The sequence below is a fragment of the Echiichthys vipera genome (assembly GCF_963691815.1).
Source record: "Echiichthys vipera genome assembly, chromosome: 3".
Taxonomy (NCBI): Eukaryota; Metazoa; Chordata; class Actinopteri; order Perciformes; family Trachinidae; genus Echiichthys; species Echiichthys vipera.
In genome coordinates, this window is record NC_139828.1 from 34,777,253 (window position 1) to 34,793,971 (window position 16,719).

General features: G+C 40.3%; 1 protein-coding gene across 1 annotated transcript in view; it reads right to left on the reverse strand.

The window, feature by feature from the left end:
• The window catches only part of ptprfa (protein tyrosine phosphatase receptor type Fa), a gene marked incomplete at its 5' end in the record, with an annotated part of 414,741 nt that overhangs the window by 103,770 nt on the left and 294,252 nt on the right, over positions 1–16,719 (reverse strand). The window contains 2 exons of the mRNA XM_083911493.1: positions 8,795–8,892; positions 16,400–16,509. Of these exons, the coding sequence (XP_083767619.1) occupies positions 8,795–8,892; positions 16,400–16,509 (208 nt within the window). The remainder of the gene's footprint in view (positions 1–8,794; positions 8,893–16,399; positions 16,510–16,719) is intronic.

Here is a 16,719-nt window from a genome sequence, read left to right on the forward strand (position 1 = left end):
AGGAGCTGGAGAGAGCCTGGAAGGTAAAGGTGACAGTAGTGCCCGTGGTGATTGGAGCACTAGGGGCAGTGAAAAGTGCAGATCTCGGAACAGCAAAGATACTGCGCAGAACCCTCAAGCTTCCTGGCCTCTGGAAGAGGACCCGAGCTCAGAGAGAGGGTCAACCACCTGCGCACCGGCGGAGGTTGAGGAGAAGATTTTCTTTAATACAGTTTATACTGTATATACTGTATATATATATATACATATGTATGTGCGGTGGCTCAGTGGTAGAGTGGGTCGTCCCCCATTAGTAGTCGGAAGACTAGAAAGGCGCTTTGTAAGTACAAGTCCATTTACCATATATGCAACAATCCAAACAATAACAAATACTCTCCAGAATATTCTCCAGAATAACCTCAAAAGTGTTAAGTGTTCAAAAAATATGTTAAAAGGGCATATTGACCTGAATGTAACATTACTTATAAAACTACCACAATGTAGTGCAAACTATCCAGCGTGGTCTGCCTTTGGTTAGGGGGAGGAGGTGATGTTGACTAGCAAGTGATATTTTTTGGGCGCACTCACTCCAGTACCATTGAGGTTTTTCTGGAGAATATTCTGGACAGCATTTGTCATTGTTTTGGGTTGTTGCAATAATAATAAACACACATTTGCATGAAGCAATCATATTTGTCTACTCCCATGTTGATAAGAGATAAGTGTGCAATTAGTTTGCAATTAATCAGGAGTTAACTATGGACAATTGTGATTAATCATGATTAAATATCTAAATTAATTGACAGCTCTATCTATCCATCTATCTATCTATCTATCTATCTATCGATATTGATACAGATATGAACATCTCTCTGCCCTCCCCTCTTGAATTAATTTCTAAGAGAATTGATTGATCAGTAGGTTGTGCTTTATGGTTTATCTATTATCTGGAACATAACCTGCTCCAGAGCCAGTTGGGCGTGCAGCATAAGTTACCATGGCGACGTAACGCAGTAAGAGGTAAGCCACTGTTGATGGAAAACTCCCGCAGGGTTAACCCTGAAGTTACCTCATTAACGACAAATCCTGCTTCATAATACAGGCGTGTCTGGTATGTTTTTGATTTTTTAAATTAACATAATCAGGTATTCATTTTCATTATGAGACTAGTAAATACGAGTAAGAATAGTATCATCACCTGTGTATTCCCATTGAGACATATTTAGTTTGAAGCATGGCTCATCTTAAAAACTAAATTGAATGTTATCTTGTTTGGCAACCACAACAACCTGTCTTCACAAAGTTCCCTCCATTTCTCCATACTGGGTAAAAAAAACAACTTGGTATGGTAGAGAACTGTATTCAGCTGCTGTTTCATAATTTAAATGCCCCCTCCTTGCTGGGTTGCATAAACAGTGCACCCATCTGTCCTGGCTTATCTGTTTGGAAATTCACCACTTTAAATGCAAATCATCTTCCTTTGTAGGACATCAACAAGCCATAATCCCTCACTGGCTTTACAGTAGGTTTAAGCAGTGGGATATTATTCTTGGAAAGGAAACAGAGATTTATGCATACTTAGCAGCATCCTTTTTTTAAACCAATGCTGAACTTTAACTCTGCAATGGTAAGCTAGCTGGATACATGAGTAGAAACACACCAGGATAAGAAGTGGCCTCAAAAATGTGCTGTGTCAGGTATTTTAGTGAGAAAACAAAATGAAAACAATGAAGTTGACCTTTGACCTCTTGGATATAAAATGTCATCACTCTATCATTATGCCTCCATACCAGTGACCGGAGTGACTCATTATGTTTTCAGGTTGTATATATATACCGTATATATACACATGAGAGATCAAAATTAGAGAAGAAATTATAATAACTGATTGACTTGATTCACCTTAGAGCAGCTTGCCAGTAACCAGGAGAGCTGCCAGATAAATAGTGTGTCCAACAAAAAAGTAAATTGTCACCAGGTGCCAGATTAATAAAGGTTTTTGTTGTAGTGCCTTGGTTATTTAAAAAAAACATGCAGCAGTGGTATAGACACAGCTGATATTCTATCAAATTATGAACAATAAAAAATCCTCTTTGGATTTGTTAGCCTGATCTCCTGGTTTTGACCTTGTCTGAAAACTCTGTTAAGTAAGCTTTCAATCATTTGTCTCATTGTTATGGTTTTGGGTTCAATTTTGCAAGCACCAGTGAACTTTGCTGGAATTCCCTCAAAGTCTTCACTACATATATGATGTACATCAGGGGTCCATTTCACAAAGCAGGTTTAGTGAAAACTCTGAGTCTGTTAACCCTGAAATGAGGGAAACTCTGAGTTTTCCGTTTCACAAAGGGAGGTAACTCAAACCAGAGACAGAGGGGTAACTCTAGCCTGTTTCACAAAGAGAGGTAACTTAACCTCTCGGTCAGTTACCATGGTAACATGCACTCTGAAACTAACCTGGTCGGGACCAGGTTTTTCTCAGAAAACCTTGAGTTTCTCTCTCTGTCTCCGCCCTCTTTCAGCCACACACGGTGTTTGATTTCCTCATTCATTCAGTCAGCGGGCGAGTTTTGGCTTAGTATAGTTCTGTCTGTTTTTTCAGAAAATCATTGCAAAAGTCAGTCAGTAGGCCTACATTAGAAGTTATGTTAGGTGGCAACTATTTCACTACCATGGCATGTCATTTTGATAACGATCCCGTGGATGAAGGTGCAGCATTACTGTGCAGAGAATTAAATATTCGTCGGGAGATGATTATCAAACTATTGATTATAGATGTTCTTGCATTTCCAGGCAATTCTCTTTTTGAGCGGTACCGTTTCATATCACAGCAGATATTGTGTGTTGTGCTGCGTTTTTTTGCAAAAGGGAGTTTTTTTATACAACATATAAAAATCATTCAGTAGGCCTACATTAGAAGTTATATTAGGTGGCAACTATTTCACTACCATGGCATGTCATTTTGATAACGATCCTGTGGATGAAGGTGCAGCATTACTGCGCAGAGAATTAAATATTCGTCGGGAGATGATTATCAAACTATTGATTATAGATGTTCTTGCATTTCCAGGCAATTCTCTTTTTGAGCGGTACCGTTTCATATCACAGCAGATATTGTGTGTTGTGCTGCGTTTTTTTGCAAAAGGGAGTTTTTTTATACAACGTATAAAAATCATTCAGTAGGCCTACATTAGAAGTTATATTAAGTGGTGACTATTTCACTACCATGGCATGTCCTTTTGATAACGACCCCGTGGATGAAGGTGCAGCATTACTGCACAGAGAATTAAATATTCGTCGGGAGATGATTATCAGACCACGCATAGACGTCCTTAATATACTGCAGCCATAATTACAAAATGAATGAAATGGATCTTTTGAGCAAGTTGAATGTATTTGATTTAGCGTTTCCTAAATATAATCACAGCTTTTCTTGCAATTCATAGGTGAATATAATGCGAGGGGGTGCATTTCACGGCAGGGGTTCTGAATACGGCACAACACCGTTTCATGTCACAGTCCATTTACATACACAACCTCATCCGTCCTTACATTTCCAACATTAACAACCAAAGTCATGCTCTCACATCCCAGCAGATATTATGTGTTGCGCTGCGTTTTTTTGCAAATGGGAGTTTTTTATACAACATATAAAACAGCCACTTACGGTAATATTTACTTTACAATGTAAAACATGCTCAAAATGAGGCGTCACCATGAGATTGTGCCGATGTTTTACCTGTTTGAACAATGTTTTTATGTTTCATCTTAAGCTGCTGCCAAGTACGCTTCTCCCCCGTGTGAAGCACCTAAATTAAATAAATGAATAGCCTACCACTCAAGTAGTTCCCCCTGTGATATTACTGTGATTGCAACAGGACTACATTTAAACTTACGCACTGACCCGGGCAGCAATGTCCTCCCGCACCGTCTCCCTCTCTTTTGCTGCTGCAGCGGTGTTACACTTTCGGTGAAAAACATGCTCAAACTCTCCGTATGAGCGCATTAATATTTACAGTTCCAGTTGTAGCGTAGCCCTCCCCTTCCCCGTTGCTATGATGACTCGTCGAATCAGGGCTCCATTGATGCTGTCTTTTTTTACTTGTGGTGCACGCGCTTAACTCCAGGTCAAACTACTCTGAGTTGATCAAACTAACGCAAATCTGCTGTTCTGGAACTGAAAACTCAGAGTTTCCTATCTCAGAGTAGATCAACTCAGAGTTCAGGGTTAGACTCAGAGTTTGTTGAACCTGCTTTGTGAAACGGACCCCTGGACAGTCATTTGACTGGTTGGTGGAGGAATACAACCACACGGCTGTAATTCTGGTTTTATACTATTAGACATTATTTGAGTCAAATGTTGGCAAAGTTGGTGAAGGAATTCTTAAGTTGAAACATTGAAAACATTTGCATGTATGGGATGGATGGACAGACAACCAGGACATGAGTCTGGTCACAGCTGTCACCGGTGCAGAGGCATAAAAAGAAGTTTACACTGTGATAAGCTTTAATAAATCAAGAAAATAAAAATACTGTTTTTTAAATTAAGAATAGTAAACAACTGGTGTAAAAAACAGTGTCTAATCTAATCTCTTATGAGCCGCTTCATCTAATTGTTGCTTCATTATGGCTGTTTATAGGCAGAGTATGGTGGAGTACCTGCATAAAGTGGGTATATCATGGTCTAATTTGGATCAGAGAGATGACTATTTTCCGCTTTTCCGCTTTAATTCAAAGTGCATGCTAGTTGATACAAACTATCATAGATAAAACTTCCTGCCTATCCACTTACTTCAGTAGTTCTCAAGTGGAGGTTCTTTTGCAATAAATGAACGTCAAATGATCAGTCATATTTGGTAGTGTCTAACTCTCTGCAAATCAAAGGACATGGTCCTAGAGGTGTTGTGCAGAGTAGGCCTAGGGCAGGGGTGGGCAATTATTTTTTCTATGGGGCCACATGAGAAACTGAAAATATTGTGGAGGGCCGGCTAAAAGGCTGAACTCAATTCTTCATATTATTAATTGTATTTCTTTATAAAAAGCAGTAAATAGCATTGTTTTGACAAGCTGGTAAGAGTATATATCATAATTAAGCAATGAAAAAGTGAGTTTGCCTTGCAAAAAATGTCATTTATTCAATATAATTTTCCCAAAACAATGGTAAACAAAATGTGAACGTTTTTTTTTTACCATCTGTGACATTTATCCAATAAACTTTGATGCAGGCAATCAGGTAATCAATATCTCTGAAGAAAAGCATGTAATGAAATAAATAAATCACTAAAACAACATCAAAAAAACACACTAAACATGCAAATAAAAATAACCACACTACAATTAAAATCATGCACAACTCAACCATAAAAACATGCTTTAAAACTTCCACCTTCTTACATTTTTAAATTCTTTTTTCTTGTTCAGTGAGAGAAATCTAGTCTCTGCTGGGCTTTAATGAGTGCATCAAAGTCAGGTTGAATGTCTGAGGTGGAGATGCGAAGCACAGCTGACAGATGATTGTCAGTGAGAGAGGATCTATGCCTGCATTTTGTAAACTTCATCATTGAAAACGTTTGTTCACATACTGTATGTAGGTGGAGCCAAAGAGAACCAACATCTTCTGAGCATGTCTCTTCATGTTTGAAAAGTTCTCCTCGTTAGTTCAGTCTGTTCTCTGCACCTCCATCATTGTTTGGTTTGGATCGGCCACCAAACAGGACAAGAACAGACTGACACGGACAATCAGGACTGCAGAGAGAATCATTGGTGTCAAACTGCCCACTATCCAGGACCTGCACTCATCCAGAGTCAGGAAAAGGGCAGTTCACATCTCTGCAGACCCTTCACACCCTGCACATCACCTCTTTGAACTTCTCCCCTCTGGCAGGCGTTACAGAACTCTGTACACAAAAACAGCCAGACATAAAAACAGTTTCTACCCCCAGGCCGTCACACTGCTGAACAATTGACCCCACCCGACACATCACACACACATGCCAAGGACAAATGCACCTAATGCACCTTATGTATATCATTGTAAAATAATATAACAAAGATATTTATAACAGCCTGGTCACTTTACTTTACACACTTATTTTATCTTTCTATTTTAAATTTCTCATATTTACTTGTTAACCTATTTTTAATATTACCTCTATTTTTTATCTTAAATTATTGTTCTGTGTTGTTCTGTTATTGTTATGTAAATGTTATTGTTATTGTTATGTTTAGGTTTGTCCTGTTAAATGTTTGGAAACTGTGAGCAAAGCATAAGCCGGAGTCAAATTCTCTGTATGTCCAACATACTTAGCAATAAACCTGATTCTGATTCTGATTCTGATTCTGATTCGAGAGAAGAGTAGAAATCCTGCAGAGATCCTGATTTAAAGTGCTCTGCCAGTACTGCATCAGACTGCAGGTCAATGAGTTCCAGCTGCACATCAGTGGGTGCATCAACCACATTGCAGGTAAATGGAGAGGAAATCATGTACATTTCATCCTTGATTGTTCTGAGATCTTCAAATCTCCTTGAAAACTCACAATGCAATGCTCCTAACATGGATGAGTACCTGCGGAGGTGATCAGCTGATGGTGTGACTTCTTTCAGTGTTTGCATGTGAGTGAGATTGCATTTCATGGACAAAAAGGCCCCTGCCTTGCAGTTTGGTGTTCAGGTCATTCATCAGTGCAGTCACATCAACAGCAAATGCAAAATCTGCCATCCAGTTCTCATCTGAGAGCTCTGGGATGTCTTTGCCTCTCTTCTCACAAAACTCTTGAATCTCTGTTTTCAGGTCCCAAACTCTTTTTAGCACTTTGCCCAGGCTGAGCCATCTGACAGCTGTGTGGTAGCCTATGTCACTATGCTCAGACTCATGGTCCTCCAGAAGTGCGACAAACTGTCTGTGATTCAATGCCCGTGACCTGATGAAGTTTACTATTTTAGTAACAACATCAACGACGTGGTTAATTTTTAGCACTGACTTGCACAACACATGTTGGTGAATAATACAATGCAAAAACACCAATTTCTGATCTGCGTCGATTTCAGTCACTTTATCTTGCATACGTTTTAAAAGTCCGACATTTTTCCCTGTGAGATTCGGACAACCATCCGTTGTGACACCTGCCAGTCTGTCCCATTTCAGTCCAAGTGTGTCCATGCACGCATTTACCTCCTTGAAGAGATCGCTCCCTGTAGTCGTCCCTTTCATTGGCCGCATTGCCGCCAGCTCCTTCGTTATCTTGAAGTCCGGCGTTATCCCGTGGACAAATACCAGTAGCTGGGCTGTGTCACGGACATCACAGCTTTCGTCCAAAGCCAAGGAGAAAAAGTCAAAACTTGCCACTTCATGTTGCAGCTCAAGCTACAGATTCCCCGCAATGTCCTCGACCCTTCTCGTCACGGTTCGCCTGGACAGCGGGACTTTCTCAAATGCTGCTTTTTTTTCAGGGCATATTAGTGCTGCAGAGTCCACCAAGCACTCTTTGACAAACTCCCCCTACGAGAACGGCTTACTGTTTTTAGCGATTTTGTGCGATATCACAAAGCTGGTCTTGGTTGCAGCATCCCTGGATGTGTGAAGCTTGGTAAAAAAGCCTTGCTGCTTTTGCAGTTTAGCTAGCAAAGCTTCCGATGTCCGCGTCCTCTCAGCATCGGTCACGTTCTTGTATTTCTCCACGTGTTTCGTCTCGTAATGCCGACTCAAATTGTAGTCCTTAAACACGGCGATCTGCTCCCCGCAAACTAAACAGACGGCTTTACCTCCGACTTCAGTAAATAAATACTTAGCAGTCCAGTTTTTGTTGAAAACCCTGCATTCGGCATCTACCTTTCTTTTTTTAGCAGCGGACATTTCTGAGGGCTAAAGTCGTCTTGTGACTTGCTAGCAACAATGATCCAATCCTGCGCACGTGCACGTCTTGATATACGTATTGCGTCATCATGTACGTGAATAAAAAACAACTTAAAAATAAAAGCAACGCAGCTTAAGTCCATGCATGAGGTAAAATAAGACAAAATGTTTATTTTGTAATTTCCAATTAACCTTACACGGGCCGGTCAAAGTCAACCAAAGGGCCGGATGTGGCCCGCGGGCCGTACAATGCCCAGGTCTGGCCTAGGGTGTAGAAATAGTCAGTATTGGGCCTATAAATAACATGATCAGTCACTTATTGGCTGGCATGGTTCCCACTTAACATAACTGATGTGTATTAAATTAGCGTTTAAAAGACTATAATGCTTTGTAAAATAATGAACATAACTACCATAATACTTGATATTCGAAATGATATTAATATTGAATCCTAAAACATTATAAAACTGTATCACTACTACATAGAAGTTAAGAGAACCGTCTTCATAACAAGTCACAGCTAAAGCTTGGACGATGTGAAAAAATAGTCTGACAACTCTTAACAATACAACTGAACTGATAGTGCTTCAACTAAACTTCTTAAGTGTGTGTACTTTCACGTTTATTACCAGTTGATACTGACAGAATAGTAGGTTTAACTGTAAGTTTGATGAACCTAATGTAGAAGTTTGTTGGAAAAATAAGACATTCTCAAATGTAATTAACACAACCATCTGATATACTGTAGAGTTTACTAAAAACAACTTTGAAGCTGGTTTCCATAATATTTTATCTTCCATATTTCCATATTCAGCTCTAGAGCAGGGTGCAGTAAAGTGAGACTAATAAAATCCTATCATTCATGTATTTCAGAGAAAAAGTAGTTAGTTGGCAAACGACAAAAGACTTTGAATGTGGCTGAAAAAATGTGTGTTGCTTCACTTGAAAGAGCAGGAAGTTACCTCGTACTCCTGAGAGAAGTGCAGACCATCATTGGCCTTGAGTCTCTCTATGTAGTCTGCAAGGTCACAGATAGCAATGGGAGGATGTTCCCTCATTCCTGCAGAGAGAGGTGGAGTGGTAAGTGCAGTCCAACACACACAGACAAACTGGACAATATAACTACAGTGCAACTGGTGGCAGTGATATGGGGTGACAGTAAGGGTGTGTGTTGTGAGCAGAGTAATGATGTATGACTATGCATGTCTTCAATAGCATGCCATAACCGCACTGGTGATGTCAGTATCAACAAGCATGCTGATAGGTTAAAGAAATCCCATGAAGCAATAGGTGGGCGGGAATGTGCCACGAAAACAATCTTTTCTTCGTTCTTAAAAAGTTTTCCGTCCACACAGCTTCGACTCATAAATATCTGCGTTCACAGGAAACCAGGTGCAGCAACTCCAAACGCTGTAGTACACATGCCACGCCTGGATGTGGCGCTATAACTGCCACAGAAAAACACCAACAACAGAGAAGAAGAGACGGGGATACGCTGTGGAGAATACAAACACCGGAGAGCTTCTCTCCAAATCTGGAGACTTCCCAAATCCTCTTCCACCCTAGAGAGAAATCTGTCCACTGTTTCTGGTGTTAGTAAAGACTTTTGTGGTGTTTTGGGCTCTGATGCACCAATCCCTTTGCAGTGTCCTCAACGAGCAGAGGGTGCTGCTGTGAGCCCCTTCCCCTTCCAAAAGCACTCACAGGCGCCACTTTCTCACTACATTTAGAGACTTTTCACACCTTCTTAGCAACTTTATTTATAAAAAGAGACTAGCGTTGTTGTTTTGACGCCTTGGGGGTTAGAGGTCGGAGGTGGGACGACGACGGCATCGTTTAACAAAGTATGCGGTTTCTCCTTCCAGGAGTCAACGCCATGGGGGGCGTTTTCAAGTTTCCAGGCTCTGATAACGCCGGCTGTGACTGGATGGTCGGCCAAAACGATACTAAAGTTGTGCGGTTAAAGAAAAACGCACCTTTGTGTGGACGCGCTCATAGACAAGACCATGAGAGAAGGTGATGGGGTTAAATAAGAGGGCTCTAGTTCAAATTGGTGTTGTGTAAAAAAAAAGGGAAGGAGGTGTTAATGGGAGGAAATATTAGTAAAAAACAAGAGGGATGAAAACTAACTTGGAGTATTCGGGCAACTGAGGGCACTGGGACCTGTAGGGGGAGACCAGGCAAAACAAACACAACGGGTCAGTTAGGAGAAGACAGAGAGAAGAAAAGAACACAGGGAGCACTGAGAAAGGAGCTGTACATCTGTTTTGTCTCCTGTGTAGCTTTATGTATCTGTAAAATATCTCTGTATTTGCATTTACAAATACACCAAAATGTGTTCCTTATATTAAACTGTTGGTGAAGTCACAGAATACACATACAAATATCTTTTCTGAAATATATCTCTTAATGCTCCTACCTTTCCACATATTAAAGAGTGAGGTGTTACTCCCTAGGACAAAGTCACCTTCCCAAAGACGTCAGCTAAGAGACCAAATCCTTTCTTATGGAAAACCAAACAATATCCCTCCAGGCTTGAAGATAATTGTAAACTAAACTGATTGGCTTTAACATCTTAAGTGATGTTGTGTTTTTTGCAGCTAAGCTGTCCTTGTGGGGAGAGGTGTCGGCAGGCCCAAGCATCTGTACAGAAAGCTGAGTCGAGAGCTGAATGCAGCCAACCTTAGATAAAACAGCCATTCATCAGTCCACAGAGAGATTATCTGATTTCATTAGCCAGGGGAGTTTTAGATAGAATGAGTGAGTGGTCAATTGGAACTCAAGTCTACTCAGATAAGTCACAGCATTAATGTTATTCCACTGTATAATAATGCTTCTTTCTTCTTTGTATGCGCCAAATGTCTGGAACAAACTTCCAGAAAACTGCAGGTCTGCTGCGATTCTCAGTTCTTTTAATTCAAGACTGAGGACTTTTCTGTTTGTTGCTGCTGCTTTTCAGTAAACGGCACTGTACCTTCTGTAACTGTAACCATCTTTTATGTTTTAAATGACCTTTTGTGTCTTTTAAATCTTTTATATGTTTCATGTGTTTGTTTTTACCCAATGCTTTTAATGTTTTATTTAAAGCACTTTGAATTACCTTCTTGTTGAATTGTGCTATACAAATAAACTTGCCTTGCCTGGTGCTCACGTTCTCCTTTAATGAGCAATCCTTAGTTTAAAAAGTTATTTCTTAAGCACTGGAATTTTTTTGATGGAAAATAAAACGTTGGAGATCAATTCTTCAGTTTGGCTTTAGAGGCCACCCAGTGAGCTTTCACTGCAGGGGGAACAAAGGTTGGCAGTCAAATGCGTTGATGCATTTCTGTTGGTGTAAACATCTGCCAAATTTCCTTTAACTGCTACCTTAGGTAAATGCTACCCATCTGATCGAGAAGAGGAACATGGATAAACACAATGGGCCTCATTTATCAAACCAACGTACGGCAGAAAAACGTGCGTACGACCATTTCCTGGCAAACGTCGGCATTTATCAATTTGGACGTGAGCGGGAGCTACGATCAAATCTCACGTCAGGTCTGAGATCGTGTACGCACATTTGAGCCTGTCTATTTGCGGTGCAGCACAGCAAAATCTGGCTGAAAATAATGAACAAACCTCAGCTGTCATTAAGCATAAGCAGTCACACATTAAGAACAGATCAAAACGGATTCTTAAAACGAATAAAAAATATATAAAAATTGTTGTTGGAGCGATTTATTGTACTCATGTGCGTCTGAAGGCACCATCCATTGGTGGTCCACACACGCAATTCTTTTAAATATCAAAACAGCTCGGCTCCAGCCCCCCGCGACACCGACAATGAATTAATGAATGGATGTGTTGGCGCGCGGCTGCAGCAAGACGCACTTCAGAGCCAAAGTCATCTACTCGGTAAGTGGCTACCCTCGATAAATTGCATTAATCAAACAAGGTATCAGATGATTAACATCTTGGTATGGTTCTTCTAGATGACAAAGGTATCCTCTTCCGGAATACCTAAAGACCCACCGGTAGCGCCGGCACCCCCTTCCGTGAAATGCACCCCTTGCATTATAGGTGATGTTCTGGATCAGAAGGCTGTTGTTTCCACCTATAGGAGTAGTTATATATATATATATATATATATACACACACACACACACATATGTGTGTATATATATATATATATATATATATATATATATATATATATCCTGGTAACCCACAACGGTCAGAACATTGGTTACTTACAGTCTTTAAACAACTTTAAAGAGTTTAAAATCACAAACTTGGATAATAGCGGACACAAAACACCTTTTTGTATGTTCTGTGGAAATAAACTGCAGCCATAATTATAAAATGAATTAAATGGATCTTTTGAATATCACCTATAATGCGAGGGGGTGCATATCACGGCAGGGGTGCTGAATACGGCACACCTGTCCAACAGTGCGCACAGGCACAAACGGGTCTCAGTGGAGCGCTGCTTCGGTTTGACTCCCTCCGTTATTTTTTTCCATACAGCGTTTTTATGGCCCCTTTTATTCCACTCTTAACACTGCCAAAAAGCACATCTTTATTTTGCTCCATCTCGGACGTCAGGATGCCGATCTCTGTGTCTAGTTTATTTTCTAACCTACGTTCCTTCTCTCCGTGTTTGACCTCAGGGGGCGAGGCCTCCGAAACAGGAATATTTAAGGGCGTGACATGTTAATGATGATCGAATACAGCCGCCACATTTATCAAGGTCCACTCATTCATACGCTGAGATTGGTCCGATACGAATGTTTCATAAATCACACGTGGGTCCATTCCTACAATCAATTATGTGCTCAGATCTGCACCCGTTTCCACGCAAGTTTGATAAATGAGGCCCAGTGAGTCTAAAACTGCCCACTGAGAGACAGGTGGGAGAAAGAGATAAGAGAAGTAGCTGGATGGATGAAGAGATGAAAAAGTAACTGAGTGTAAAAGTCAGACAGAAGAGTGACAAAGCTCTTCGTCTGAATACAATAGCAGTCTGCTGCAGTTAAAGCACACAGACCTCTACACACACCAGACAGCTCTGTTAGAATGTGACATGTTGAACATATACCTGTTGAACAGGTGTATTGATAACGTATTTGCTTGTTACTAACGTTATAGTGGCTTTTCTATAAGTCAATAAAGGTTCTACAATGATGGGGAACTTTAATTGATGTGTATCATATGGCATCAGCTGTGATGTAGAAATAATGTCCAGGTGTGAACTTAACTTGCTATTTGTTATTTCATTTATTTAACATATTGCATTTCTTGCATTCAGGTGCATCATATACACATTAGGTAGGCTAACCACCTTTAGATTACCTTACTACCTGCAGATGTAGCTGCCTACCTGCATGATCAGTCATTATGAATATTAAGAAGCCATGTGGACTGCTGGTAGAAAGAGCAGCCCAATGAGGTTGGAACATTTCATCAGACCTAATATCTACCCTGTTTATGCACAGTCCCATTATGTTTTACAGACATTTGTAGTTCACTAAACATTTCTTATGCTGCATTTTGCTGAACTTTAAATTCCCTTTGTATCGTGCGCCAAGCCCTTCATTCAGTACGACTTTCTCGCCCTCAAAAAAGCCCTAATAGGCCCATGTAAGTAAACGTACAAATTACCCATACTAAAATTACTTGAGTAAAAGTAGCTTTCATCAAATGTACTTAAGTATGAAAAGTAAAAGTACAAGGTAACAAAACAGCCAGAAATCAAATTCTTCAATTTAAACTTTAACAGTATTTATTCTTTGCTCTACTCCTATCTCTCTCCTTATACTCCCTCCATCCCTCTCCTCTTTCTCTCCCCTCCTTCTCTCCTCTTACCCCCCTTAGTCCCTCCCTCTGCTCTACTCCTCCCCCCTCTCACCTTACTCCCTCCTTCCCTCTCCTCTTAAGGCATTTTGCAAGTCAATATCTGTTTTCAAACTGTTGTTTTTCTCATAAGTACTTACACAAAGAACGCCATTATTGGACGGCAAAAAAGCAACCTTTCACTTTTCCGGATCAAGGTCAAAGCAAAAATAGCTTTGAAAAAAAACACCCAATGTTAACTAGATTTTATTTTTGAATCAAAATAATCACCATTGTTTGTTTAAACTACTAAAATATAGATTGCGTTATTCTTGCTTTAGTAAAATGTAGCCTGTTTCACCCTCCTGAGGCACCTGAGTTTACTGTTTACCAGGGGGAATTTAAATTCATTCAGAGCATTTCACTAAAAGGAAATGCAATTAAATATCTTACAGTCACTCAGTTTTAGCTTTTCCTGCTTCAGCTTCATGACTGTGGTCAAAAATCACAGAAGTCTCTTTTATTTTGTCTTCCAGCTGGAGTCTCCTGCGCTAACCTCATCTAAACTGCCCATTTTAGAGTGGCCTCTTATAATGACCATGCACACCTGTGCAATAATCATGCTGTCTAATCAGCATGTTGATATGTCACACCTGTCAGGTGGATGGATTATCTCAGGGAAGGTGAAGTGCTCACTTACACAGATTTAAAAACATTTGTGAACAGAATTTGAGAGAAATAGGCTTTTGGTGTACAAAGAAAAAGTCTTAGATCTTTGATTTCAACTCGTGAAAAACTAGAGCAAAATAAAAGTGTTTTTGTTCAGTGTATGTCTGTCAAGTGTCAATTATTTTGTCACCGTGACGGAATGAGAGCCGCACAGGATGCAGACACGAACCTTTACAGGGGTGTAGATGAGATCAAAATGAAAGTTGAGTTCAAAGATGGGTGTGGCCTGCACAAGGGGGTTGGAAGTAGGAAGCCGTTGACCCCACCACTTTACACCCCTGGCCCAATTTGGCTTTGCAGCTGGTTCCAGCACAAGATGGTCTCTAGTTATTTTTGTCTCTAGTTAAATTGTAATTGGTAATTCAATGAATAAAAGGTCCATATGAAATCTTTTCCCCTTTCGTTTCTCTTTGTCCCTCTCTCAGACACATGTGTGGGTGCTGGGGCACTGCAGTCCATCTCTGTCATTCTCTGTACTGACAACTGTGTAAATTTACAGAATAAAGTTGGCAGTTTGTGTTCAAGTGTGTGATTAACAGTACAGATCGGCTCACTAACACTAGACACCAATGTCTCTCTTGCTTCTGGAATGCTGGCGTTGAGTGTGAAATCACAATTGGGGCAGCATTATGCCACATTCTGGTTTTCCTTCATAGGTGGTGCTGTTATGGAATCTCTATGTGAAAAGCCCAAATGAAAGTGGACCCTATTTAGACGATCTAAAGTGCATGGCTTATAGTACAGGTCCAAGGGCAACTAGGGCGAGTCCAACTCTACCTTTGCTAGTTAGACAGCACATCATCAAAGTAAGGCGCATGCAGCAAATGGGTTGTATTTATTTCTTTGTTAGTAAGTCCATTTGACTGCATATGAGCAAATACACTGATAACCTGTATAACTGAGAAGGAGCATCACTGCACGTCCCTGTATGTTTGACAAACATGATATGTTGAGAGGCTCTTCAATTCCACTCGTACATTTAAATGATCCACCTACCGCCCATCTGAATGAATGATTTTAACTATCCCTCTACCAGTCCATGTAGGCTGTTGCATTGATATCTCTTTAATGAAAAAAAAGCTGATTTCAGTGATTATAAATGATTCCAGCACAGTAAAGTCACTGCAGCAAATATTGTGGGGCATTTAAGCAGCAAAAATGCTGTAATGAACTTGACAGAGGAAACGGAACTAAACATTTTAGCTTGTGAATAATCACTGACGTTACTGTTCCTCTTGTGTAAATACACACAGGAGAGCAACAGCTCTGCACTGTTCACATTTTAGAGAATATGATTCATATTTTTCCTATTTTAATGTTGAATTTTTTCACCAACCGCAACCAATCTGCCATTAATCAGAATGTTACATTTTGTTCAATTGAACAGATCTAATCAAATCTAATAGAGCTGCAAAGTAGACATTGAGACAACATTGTCTCCAACATTGAGAAAAACACTTCCTGGGCCGGTCACACAGGGTTAGGGGGTTAGGAGACATGGTTAACTTTTACCCTGAAATTTTTAAGAACTAGATATTTTGTAATGTACTTGTTAATGTCTTGTTCTGATCATTCAGTTTCATGCTCCAACTCTGAGTCACATAACAATGTCAATGGGGGAAATGAATGGGACTTCCTGAACTGGGGCACAAAAGACGGCTCCTCCCACATCACAATTCTATAGAAGCATGTTTCAAATAATGGCCTGGTTCTCTCTGCTGTTGAGGTTGTATTTGAGGATTCATAATAAAGTATGTATCGATACAGCCAAACCTTAGTAGATATATTTCAGTGTTACATTGTTAAGGCCATGGGTACAACAGAGAGATGATTTGGACCTCAATAAGAGTCTACTTGCAGGCATGACTGCATGATGTGTGTGTATGTGTGTGTGTGTGTGTGTGTGTGTGTGTCTGTGTGAGAGAGCTTATGTGTGTGTGTGTGTGTGTGTGTGTGTGTGTGTGTGTGTGTGTGTGTGTGTGTGTGTGTGTGTGTGTGTGTGTGTGTGTGTGTGTTTGTGTCCTTACCTTGTGTCTGATAGTTGAGTCTCCTCATCTCCACAGGGTCTGAGGAATGGGCCAGCAGTGAGTCCTTGACCCCGGCCATGTGCTCAACCTTGGCTGGAGACGTTCGTTTCCTGGGGTAATGAAGGAGTTGTGGGATGAGAGAAGGCAAACGTAACTAGGACAGGCCAAAATAACTAAAAGTTAGTACTTTATTTCAAACTTTCTTTGACACAAAGTGGAATTATTGTGAAAAAAACTAGGTTATTATTTCTAGGCTTATTGCATAAATGTTTTTCAAATAGGAGGAAAGTTAATATGAGAAGACTATTGAAAACCTTGAT